At 35.0% G+C, this 12094-nt stretch overlaps 2 protein-coding genes across 3 annotated transcripts in view; one reads left to right on the forward strand and one right to left on the reverse strand.

Moving 5' to 3' along the window:
* Positions 1-12094, reverse strand: part of LOC141405511 (longitudinals lacking protein, isoforms F/I/K/T-like) — a 496088-nt gene that overhangs the window by 30033 nt on the left and 453961 nt on the right. The gene's annotated exons all lie outside the window — the stretch shown is intronic.
* On the forward strand, positions 3997-4937 carry LOC141405954 (uncharacterized). The gene is made up of 2 exons (XM_073990915.1): positions 3997-4232; positions 4325-4937. Exons 1-2 carry the CDS (start codon positions 3997-3999, stop codon positions 4935-4937), a joined length of 849 nt encoding a protein of 282 aa, XP_073847016.1.

The following is a 12094-nucleotide window of genomic DNA, read 5'->3' on the forward strand; positions in this document are numbered from 1 at the left end:
AGGAGGCTTCTATAGAGTAGAAGACCTCCGTAGGAGGCTTCTATAGAGTAGAAGACCTCCGTAGGAGGCTTCTATGGAATAGAAGACCTCCGTAGGAGGCTTCTATAGTATAGAATACTTCGGCAGGAGGCTTTTATAGAATAGCGTACCTGCTATTCTACACAATAGATTATATTTGGTCTTTTATAAGACGTCCCCTGGTCTTTCTCAAAACATTTGTTGGTCTTTTTTAAAAGTCCCAATTTTAGTGTTCTTCTTTATTTGGTGCAAATATTTTTGGTGTTTTTGGTCGGAAAAGCCCGGAAACGGCAACTAACATTTCGATGTGTTTATGTGTGCGTGTAAAAGAAAGTCATGCAGTTAGACTAGATCTGGTATTTTTTTTTCAAAAAGTTTTTTCCCAAATCCATGAAACCAGACACGCACATACATACATACTCATGAACAATACTCAAGTCTAGACTTTGTTTTTCTACTTTCCTCGCTCTATGCCTCCTTTTCTCTCCCTCTCTCTCTCAAGTTGTCTGTTGTATGTGTTGGTATTTGAAAGGATATGCTGAGCGTTGCAAGTGTTTAATGCTTTGTTTGACTAATGTCTGGATTAAAATAACAACAACAATACCAAACTATAACTACAACAACAACAGATCATATCAGCCAACCACCATAACTTTAGAACCTAGGAAAAAGATCGGCATTTTGGCTATTGTTTAGAATAAGCATCGTTTTTGTGTGCAATTGTTGTTGTTGCACATCCTATTTCTCAGATTTATTTTTGTTTTTTTTTTTTTTCGCTACCTACCTACACTATAATTCGACACTTTTACATTGGCTGGTTGGTTGATCTGTTGGCTTGCATATTTTTTTCTATATTTGGATATTTTGTTGTTTGTTTTCTTTTGAAGTGAAAAGCAACAGCCTCTGTTGGAAACTTTGGAAATTTCCATGAACATTTTCTTCAAATAAGGAGGATGGTATGAAAAAGGCAAGGGAATTTTTGTGATTCTTCTTTCAAGTTAATTGGCAGAAATGTTAAGGTGGGGAAAAGACAAAACATCACAAGTCTTCGTACGTGGCTGCTATAAAATAGAAGACCTCCTTAGAAGCCTTCTATAAAATTGAAGACCTCCATAGGAGGCTTCCATAGAATAGAAGACCTCCATAGGAGGCTTCTATAGAGTAAACGACCTCCATAGGAGGCTTCCATAGAATAGAATACATCCGTAGAAGGTTTTTATGGAATAGAATACATCTACAGAAATTAGAAAAATTTTCTGCATTTCTTGAAATTTCTTTAACCTACCTCGTAACCAAAAAATCAAAGCATATTATCACCATACACACACCAATCAATACTACTTCGGATTACCAATGTGTGTGCTGACGCTGAGTGCTGGATAAATGCTGGTTAAATATGTTTTCATTTATTTTTGAAATTTCATTTTGAAGGTCAGCCAAACAAAGGAACGGCGTTTTCAAGGTTATGTTTTTCTTTCTAAACATGGAATACACACACACAAACTATTGGATATTTGTATTGATCTTCAGGAGAATGATGCATTTGTTGGACAGCATCCTATTATGTTTGTGCGTGTGTGTACGTGACTTCGTGTGATCCCTGATCGATCGTTTGACCATTTGGCAAAAGGATGTTGTTAATGGTTTGTGGTGCAATGGTGGACATTTGTTTTGGTGGTCAAGAGGGGTGTTCCTCTATCTATTTGGTTTGTAATTGAAGGAGGGTGGATATTGTCTCTTCTTTTGTGGGATCAAACCATTTTGAGAATTTTCGCCTACTTTTTTGGGAAAAAGAACCTGCTATATGGGAATAAATACATTTGCAATTGAGATGAGTTCAATAGGAAAGGAATTGTCCATTTTTATCAGAGCACGAATTCCCGACCAATTTCATATCTAAGTTTTTTTGTTGTATCCATCACAGTCCCAGTAAATGTTTTGTATGGTAGCTTGGCTATTGAAGAACTGTGTAATCTCTCATTTTCATCAGGTGACTTATAAAGTCTTTTCTATTTAATTATTAAGCAAGTCTTCTGTTTTGTAATCACAGATTTGTTGTTTTTAAATTTTAAAAACAAAAATGTTTAAAGTTGTTGTAGTTAAAACAGATTTACTTAAGGCAAGTTGATAAATAGCGCAGGTCCCTAAGTGGTAAAGGATGATGAATTACTAACAACAATTTGTATAATAGGTTATGTTAGGTTGATACGATGACGATAAAACTAAGTTGTGCTGTCTTGTAAGGATGCCTATCGGTCCAGAAATATCTACCTTATTTAGTAATAGTAGGTTCTTTGGATTTCCCTTTAGTTTTTCATTACCTTTTCATTATTTAAAAATTGTCTATCATAATTTGTTCTTCTTTGGGATAGAAGACCTCAATAGGAGGTTTCTATAGAATAGAACACCTCCGTAGGAGGCTTCCATAGTAGGAGGCTTCTATAGAATAGAAGACCTCCGTAGGAGGCTTCTATAGAATAGAAGACCTCCGTAGGAGGCTTCTATAGAATGGAAGACTTCCGTAGGAGGCTTCTATAGAATAGAAGACTTCCGTAGGAGGCTTATATAGAATGGAAGACCTCTTCTTTAAATGTCCCAATTTTGGTGTTCTACTGTTTTGGTCCAAATATTTTTGTTTTTTGGTCGGAAAAGCCCAAAGGCGGAAACTAACATTTCGATGTGTTTATGTGTGCGTGTAAAAGAAAATCATGCAGTTAGACTGCGGCCAGGTATTTTTTTCAAAATAGTTTATGCTGTCTTTTAAGGATTCCTATCAGTCCAGAAATATCTACCTTACTTAGTAGTAGTAGTAGGTTCTTTGGATTTCCCCATAATAATTTGGTTTTTCCTTACCTTCTCATTATTTCAAAATTGTCTATATTTAGCATAATTGGTTCTCAGGCATTTTTTGGCAAAGACTTAGCTATTTCGTTACGTATTATATAAGTACCAGGATATGCAGGGGCCTGGTACTTATATAATACGTACCGAATTGTGTTGGGAGTTGTTGTTTTTTGAATTTCTGCAGTCCTATGCTTAGCAACAACAACAACAACCGTTATACCGACAGTCGTCTATGAGAGGCTTTTATCAAACTTCCTCATGATAGACTTATGGACATTGAAGACATGACAGTCTGTAGTCTCCAATATACTTTAAAATGGTCTTCCCTAATCAGAAGACATCCTAAAGAGGCCTCCTGAAGGGGTCTTCTATAAATAGAAGGTCTCGTAAAGGGATCTCCTTCCCATAGGGTCTTCTGAAAATAAAATACCTCCTAAATTGCTCTTCTAAAAATGGAAGACCTCATAAAAAGTCTTCAATAAATAAAAGTCTCCTAAAGGCTCTTCTGAAAATAAAAGTCCTCCTGAATTGGTCTTCTATAAATGGAAGGCCTTCTAGTGGGGTCTTTTGAAAAAGACATCAAGGGGGAGTCTTTTATAAATAGAAGGCCTCCTAAAGTGTCTTCAATAAATACAAAAACTCCTATGGGCTCTTCTGAAAATAAAAGACCTCTGAATTGGTTTCCTATAAATAGAATACCTTTCTATAAATGGATGACCTTCTAAAGGGTTCTTCAGTAAAATACCTCCTAAAGATGTCTTCTATAAATAGAACACCTTTTAAAGAGGTCTTGCATAAATGGAAGACCTCCTAAAGGGGTCTTCAATAAATTAATGGCCTGCCATATATAGGTTCCTCTGAAAATAAAAGAGGTCTTCTAACAGGTGTTTTTTACAGGTTTGTTTTTCGAATACAGATAAAACTGGCATTTTGTGGTCAAATCTGGCAACTCTAATGTCATTTATGTTCAGTTTGGTTTGCCATTTCATCATGAACAGGTTGACAAAAGAACAACGCTTGCAAATCGTGCAAATTTATTTCGAAAATAATGATTCAGTTCGCGAAGTTTACCGCAAGCTCCGTCCATTTTATGGTCGACATAATCGTCCATCGGAGCAATTAATTCGGTTAACCATGGATCGTTTTCGCACTACGTTTACTCTTTATGATAATACGTATCCGCAGAGACGTCGAACAGTGCGCACCGAAGAAACAATTGCCGCTGTAGAGCAAAGTGTTGAAGAGATCCCGAATGAATCGATTCGCCACCGTGCACAGCAATTGGAGCTTTGTCCGTCAACTTTATGGAAGATTTTGCGCAAAGATCTTGGCTTGCGACCTTACAAGATCCAGCTTGTGCAAGAATTAAAGCCGCGAGACCATGCAATGCGTCGTGATTTTGGTGTATGGGCCGAAAATGAGATTGATCTCGATGCTGATTTTCATCGCAAAATTTGTTCAGTGATGAGGCTCATTTTTGGTTGAATGGCTACGTCAACAAGCAAAATTGCCGCATTTTGAGTGAAGAGAATCCATATAAGACCCTTGAGACACCATTACATCCACAAAAACTGACTGTTTGGTGTGCTCTATGGGCTGGTGGAGTCATTGGGCCATACTTCTTCCGAAATAATGCTGGAGAGGCAGTTACCGTTAATGGAGACCGGTATAGAGCCATGATAACCGACTATTTTGTTCCCGAATTGGATGGCATGAATGTGGATGAGTTGTGGTTCCAACAAGACGGCGCTACATGCCACACAGCACACGTCACAATCGATTTATTAAAGGAAACATTCGATGAGCGCATAATTTCGCGGAATGGACCTGTCAATTGGCCACCAAGATCGTGTGATTTGACACCATTGGATTATTTTCTTTTGGGATATGTGAAGTCGCTCGTCTACGCCAACAAACCAGAAACGTTAGGGGAATTGGAAGCCAACATTCGTGGCGTTATTGCCGCCATACGGCCCCATATGCTCGAAAAAGTGGTTGAAAATTGGACCTCTAGAATTGGCTTTATTCGAGCCAGCCGCGGCGGCCACATGCCCGAAATCATATTTAAACATTAATGGCATATAATTATCCTTCCAATAAAGCCAAAATGATGGACATTAAAACAATTTTCTTGTGTTTTATTTCAATTCGAAGTTCTATACCACTAAAAAAACACCCGATATAAATATAAAACCTTCTATAAATATAAGACCTTCTAAAGAGATGCTCAATGAATACAAGACATCCCAAAGGGTTTTCTGAAAATAAAAGACCCCCTCAAAAGCGTCTTGTATAAATAGAAAACCCCCTAAAAGATTCTTCTATAAATGGAACACCTTCTAAAGGGGTGTTCAATAAATTCGAGACCTTCCATAAGGTCTTCTGAAAATAAAAGACCTCCTAAAAGGATCTTTTGTGAATAGAAGACCTCCTAAAGGAGAATTCTATAAATAGGAGACCTCCTAAGGGGTGGTCTTCTATAAATATATACATAAATATAATAATTGTTCCACAAACATCCCTGAAAGGGACAAGGGAGACTTCACTCATATCAATGAGTGCACCCCGATTCATATTGATGATATGGGACCTACTGCTTATCGCCGAGTCCGAACGGCGTGCCTTAAGACACCACTTTGTAGAGAAGTTTTACATGGCTGAAATACCGCTGAAAAATGTTTGATGTTGCCTGGCCGGGGAATCGAACCCCCGACCTTCAGCGTGCAAGGCGGGCGTGCATACCATTGCACCACGGTGGCACCCATTAAATAAATATATACATATCCCAGTAAAATTTTAAGGAAAGGGTTCCATGCGATGACGTGATTTCATGGCATCTTTTGCATTGGTTCAAACGAAGTCGTGAAAGATCCGATCTATTCATTAGCATTTGAATCAGTGCAAAGGAATTCGTGAAAGATCCGATCTTTTCATCAGCATTTGAACCCATTCCATTGATCCAATAGAGATGAATTTTGTGTTTTTATTTATAAATATATAAGATTACATGGCATCTTTTGCATTGGTTCTAATGAAGTCGTGAAAGATCCGATCTTTTCATCAGCATTTGAACCCATGCAAAAAAAGTCGTGAAAGATCCGATCTTTTCATCAGCATTTGACCCCATTCCATCGATCCAATAGAGATGAATTTTGTGTTTTTATTTATAAATATATAAGATTAAATATTTACAATAGGTTTGATGTTGTCGGAAACTCGAAATCACAACCAACGTTGTTAAAACTCTAGTCGTAATGATAATGTCATTGCAATGGGTTGGTGAAAATGACATGCCAAAGTTTTGGTGGAAATGACTTGCTTTGGATCCAAAATAAATAGCATATTTTGGGGTCCACGCTCATATAAACTACCATGTTTAGCCACTTTGTAGTTATCAGCCTCATTCAGGTGTCGGATACTTTACATTATTCTATAAGAATAGCTTACTGCCCTCCACAATAACACCCTGTGGACTTCTAAAAAAGCTTCTGTTCTTTATATGAAAAACTTGTGCTTTTCAATTACTTTTGGTCTCCTACAGAAAAAATTTTTTGGTATTTTACAAGAAAATCTGCAGGTCTTCTATAAAAAGACCTTCTAGCCTTCAAGAATAAGACCATGTTGTCTTTCAACGTGGGTCTTCCACAAGAAATCATATGGTCATCTTTCCTTTTTCTATGATAAAAGCTTTTGGACCTCTTCTGTCACCTTACCTCCAAATACAGACAGTCAATTGCATCAAAAATATCTGATCTTCAATAAGAAGATCTTCTGGTCTCTTATAGGAAACCCCTATTTTCTTCTATAAGAAGAACCACATAGGCTACAGTGGGTAAAACATGCAAAAAGATGCTTGAAAAGCCCTTAACTGCTCTTAATCGCAAATGTTGAAGTTTTGTGGAGTTGCGATGTGCAAAGATTGGATCAATGTCAGTTCTATCCTGTCGATAGTTATTGTGCCCACCAGCCATTTTAGTTTGTCATACATTCATATGTTCCCACAACATCCCCGAAGGGACAAGGGACACTTCTGCCATATAAAGGAATACACCCCTATTCATACTAGTTCAACGATATGAAACCTACTTTTTATGACCGAGTTTTTCATGGGTAAAACACTCAGAAAATGTATACCAACGTTACGTTGCACAGAGGGGAAACATATGCCTAAAGTTGCTCAAAACTCAAAATTTGAAAATCGTTTTTTATGAAAAAAATGTTGATAAACGGCAACCAGACTCTTTTCTACATTTGCTATAACCATCCTCGACTTTGTAAGATTAACCAATCCAATGCAGCAGTCGATTGAACTCAGCCATACTCAAAACAAAAAGTAAATTTTCGAAAACTAAGAAATTAGGTGAACATTAAAATTACATTATTTCCGCGAAAATTTATATTTTTCAAGATTTATTGTTTTTGTACAGTCTCCGAATAAGATTAGCTTTTTAAATTTTCAGATTGATTTTACATTTTTGCTCTTTAATGATGGTGATACATATCCTCTTTATGAAAAATTTTTATGATAATTTTTAAGACTACTACAATTTCAATGGTGAAAAAGTCTATTTCCCCGTCGTTTCCCGACCATAGTTTCTTCTAATGTTTTATTCGCTTGAGTCTAAAATATCAGATTCAATCATAAAAAATTGCGCATATTTGCGCCATTCCGAAAAAATCTATTTTTTTCTCAACTAAAATATGAAATATTTTTATATGGAATTGCAATATTTACTCACACTAAATTTTGTTCCGCCGTATAACCGGGACTCTTATTTATCAGACTAAACCAACACCTATCAAATATGTTTGAATTATTCACAAACATTCGCGGCTTTTCTCATGTGTATTGAGAAAAATTTAATTTAAGTAAGTTTCAAAAAATAAAATTTTGAATGAAATATATGCATATGGGACTATATATACATCTGTACCGATTTGTTTGAAAATTGGCTCAATGTTTTTTAGGCTAGTTCAGTTTGCATGTGTCAAATTTTAGTGATTTTGGTGCATTTTTATCTCACATCATATGCGAATATATATGGAAGCTGCATCCAAATCTGGACCGATTTTCATTATTTTCTATAGGATAAATCCTTGCACAGAAGATATGCTTTGTGCAAAATTTTATATCAATCCGACTTCAAATGAGCTTTCTAGGGCTTTTGATCAAATTTTAACACAAATTTCCCCTCTGTGCGTTGAGGGGATTTGTTACCCCCGAAAATTTTGATGTTCTGGTCAGGGATTGAATCGCAGACCAACTGAGTCCAAGGCGCATGTGCTTACCACTGCACCACGATTGGTCACCGGATGGGCAATCCCACGGCAGCGGGTTCTTACGTACCGGATTGACCCGAAGCCAAAAGTGTTTCGGCCAGCGGCTGCCAACCCTGTATTATATGCTGCTACAACAACAACAACCGGATGGGTTTTTTAAGTTTCTTGCGATTATGTCGGCAAGCACGGAGTTATCGATGAAAAACTTAGATAAACATTTCAAAACTATCCTCAAATAGTTCTTAAATTGAAACTAAATGAAAATGTCAGAGGTAACGGAAGGTGATATAACCTTCTTGGAACTTGATGTTTCGACAAATTCGGATACTCAAAGTTATCGTGTTCATCAGTTATTTTAGTGACAGTCTTTTTTATCTCAGGAAGTATTGACTTGCCCACGAAAAAATTATATCGGTGTAAACAGGACAGATAGTCCTTCGGTGAAAATTCAAAATGATCCTCAAAAAGTCCCTAAACTTTGCTAAAACGAAAATTTCGAACCGAAGGTGATATAGGCCCTCTTGGAACTTGAGATGTACGTTTTGAAGAAATATTAAGATTTGCTAAGTTTCGGCAAATTCGGGTACTCAATTCATGAGTTATCGTGCTCATCAGTTATTTTAGTTGGTACCGACATAATTTTTTTCACTATCTCAAGAAGTATTGACTTGCCACGAAAAAAATGATAAACAAAACTACAAGGAATACCTTCGGTGAAATTTTCAAAACGAACCTCGATCTAAACTTCATTTAAGGTACCTACCTCCATACCTGAAGGCGACCTTCTTGGAAATTGATATAATATAGACCTTCTTGGAAATTGATGTTGAATAAATATTCAGATTTGCAAAGTTTCGACCAAATCGGACAATCAATTCGTATGTTATCGAGCTCATCAGTAATTTTAGTTGGTGCCTGAAAGGCTTTTTAGAGCTTTTGGTTAATTAGACTGGGTATAGACTTGCCCCCGAGAAATGTGTACCGTCGTAATAAGGGTCGCAATGATAACCAGCTGCAAAAAAATAAAATCTATCCGAGACATGTTCTTTACCTGCACACTAGTGATTTTTTTAATTTTGTGGGGAAGGTTTCCAACAAAGTGGACCTATATAGTTAATATTCGAACCTGATCTATGTTTGAAAGAAATATTTCCTTCGTGGGCACAATTAAAAATTTTGAAATTTTTTGAGGCAGATATTTGAAAAGGATGACCGATATGACCCATCTTTGAACTTAAACTATGTTTGGACAAAAAATAATGCAATTTTAAATCAAATCGGTTCATACGTTCAAGGGTTATTGCGACTTCAAATTGTGCAAACATACTTAACATACCAAGACCATTATTTGAATGTGTCACATTGTTGATCGTATCAAAGTGTTAAAAACGTCGGTAGCCTTAAGGCTGAGGTTATAAAAAAATCCTGAAATTTGGCATTTCATCTCCCCTTTTGTATCATCGCTTTTATTTGTATACTTGGCAATTTACCAAAATTATAAATTCATTATATTTTCCGCAATTTCAGCTTATTTGTAATTTTTTTATTGCATGGATAACTGTACATGCAACCTCCAACAAAGAGTATCCTTTCAAAAGTCTTATCGTCTCTCATCACCAATTTTGCTCGACATTGACTTGTTCATAGAAAAAAGCGATGTGAGTTTCTTTTTGATAAAAAAGGTGGACAACATATGGTGCCCACGATAAGGAATTTTCCATAAGCCGAAAACTTATTTTTAGAAAGGCCAAGAAGATTGCAACAACAATAAAAGGACTCAAAATGAGTGATGAGTTTTTCTTGGTGCGTTGTGTGTGGTTGATGTCTATTTTAAAAGGTTTGTAGACAAAATCCCTCAAATCCTCAAGTGAGAAAGAGAGAGAGAAAGAACAATTTCAAAAAAGTTATCTTTTTAAACTGCCATTTTTCGGTATGTTGCTGTACTTACATTAAAGGATGATCTGAAGATGAGATGATGACAAGGATAACTATTTTCCCATTTTAAAAAGGTTTTCTTCTTTTCCACATTCGCATCTTGTTGTAGTTCCTTTTTGACAACAACAAAAACCTGTTGATGTTGAGGATTGTTAGAGAAAATGCGAAAATCATCCTTGCAATAATAACGGTAAACAGCTACCACAGGCAAAAAACATGTTGAGGAAATCACTTCAATGGTATTTTCTTGTTGTTTTGCAACTTCGGTGACAGGGCGTGTTAAAATGGATAATGATTTCACCATTGCAGCGTATAGAAGATCATTATGCTGTCAAAAGAAAATGAAAAAAAAGATGTTCTTCTTTTATTAAAAGAGATACAATTGTGAGAAAATTGCACTTACCATGTATGGAAGTAAAAGGTCCTCTAGACATTCAGAGTGTTGAGCGTATTGGTCCTAGAAGCATGAAGATAAAAAGGATTCAAATTTATTAAGACAATGAATGTTGAATTTGTAAATTTTAATGGATACTCACCTGAAACAAGATAAGGTAGGGTGATTTAAAATAACCCTGATTTTCCTTTGGATTGTATAGAAATTGATTCATTTAATATGAGTAAGCAGCTCAACAACTTTATTTGTTCTATGGAAACCCTTGGATTTCAATTGGATAAAATCTACTGGAACTATTAACAGCTAAAAGACCAGAACTAAATTTATCATTTGACCATTTAAATGGTCATCTTTAAAAGTATTTTATATACAGAAATCCTTCTAATAGTCTTCTACGAACAGAAGACCTTCTGAAGACAAAAAGCCTCCTAAGGGTCTTCTGTGCCCAGAAGACCTTCTAAAGGTCGTCTATGCTCAGAAGACCTTCTATAGGTCTTTTCTGGACATAAGAAATTCTATAGTCAGATGACCTGCTCAAGGTCTTTTATGGCCAAGCGGCCTTTTTATGGTCTTCTATAGACAGAAGACCTTATAAATAGTTTTTCAACGACCGGACCAAAACCAAGAAAAATTACCTTATAAAAAGGTCTTCTTCGGACAGAATACCTTCTAAAAGTCTTCAATGAACAGAGAACGATTTTTTAAATTTTTATTTTATATAAAGAATAATTTATTATTTGGACTAAAGCTGAAATAAACACAAACATGTAAAATTCTGCAGTCCAACAATAAAAAACGCCAACAACAATAATAGGCATCAGCACGGCCTTGTTGACCAATGCGTAATGCAAAAACAACTTTCTTGTTGTTTTTACCCCCGCTTATTGAAGCAACACTCCTATGTTCGTATTCTTTGCGAAGCAAAGACGGCATAAAAACAGTGGTGGATATAAAATTCTTTAGTTCGACTCAAATTGTAGGGTAAACAGCTTTAGGGCCATACATCAAATTTCTCATTTTATTTAATTTGCTAGATGGCTTTATTGACCTGTTTATCGATACAGAGTCGGCGAAAAAGGGAACTGATGAAGTTGTTTGGTGACAACTGAAACTATAGTATTCCCTACCCTTCGCCCGCAACTAATCAATTTCATATCCACTTTAAAATATTTTGTTGTTATTCAAACAATTGAATTACAACAAAATATGGACTAAAGCTGAAATAAACACAAACATGTAAAATTTATAATTTAGATAATTTTTACAATTAGTAATTTATAAATTATATTATTTATAAATTATAAAATTAATGATTTATAGTATATGTTTTTAATAATTTATAAATTAGAATTTATAAAATTTATTATTTATATTTATAAAACTTATACAATTTATTATTTATGTAATTTAAATAATTGTTAACTTATAATTAATAAAATTTTTAATTTATATAAATCATAATTAATATAACTTATAATTTTTTATAATTTATAACTTGTACAATTATTATTTATATAATTCATATAATTAATTATTTATATATGATTTATATAAATTATATTTATAAATTATTAAATTATATAAATTATTATATTATTCATATAATTTATTATTTATATAGTT

The sequence above is a fragment of the Musca autumnalis genome, unplaced genomic scaffold (assembly GCF_047663935.1).
Source record: "Musca autumnalis isolate F117 unplaced genomic scaffold, ASM4766393v1 scaffold_5, whole genome shotgun sequence".
In the NCBI taxonomy this organism is placed as follows: domain Eukaryota; kingdom Metazoa; phylum Arthropoda; class Insecta; order Diptera; family Muscidae; genus Musca; species Musca autumnalis.

What these genes read in the sequence shown, in the direction of transcription:
- LOC141405954 (XM_073990915.1), top strand. Translation starts at nt 3,997, where the DNA reads ATGGATCGTTTTCGCACTACGTTTACTCTTTATGATAATACGTATCCG. An exon ending in CAGCTTGTGCAAGAATTAAA is followed by an intron (nt 4,233 to 4,324) that starts GCCGCGAGACCA and finishes AAATTTGTTCAG; the next exon opens with TGATGAGGCTCATTTTTGGT.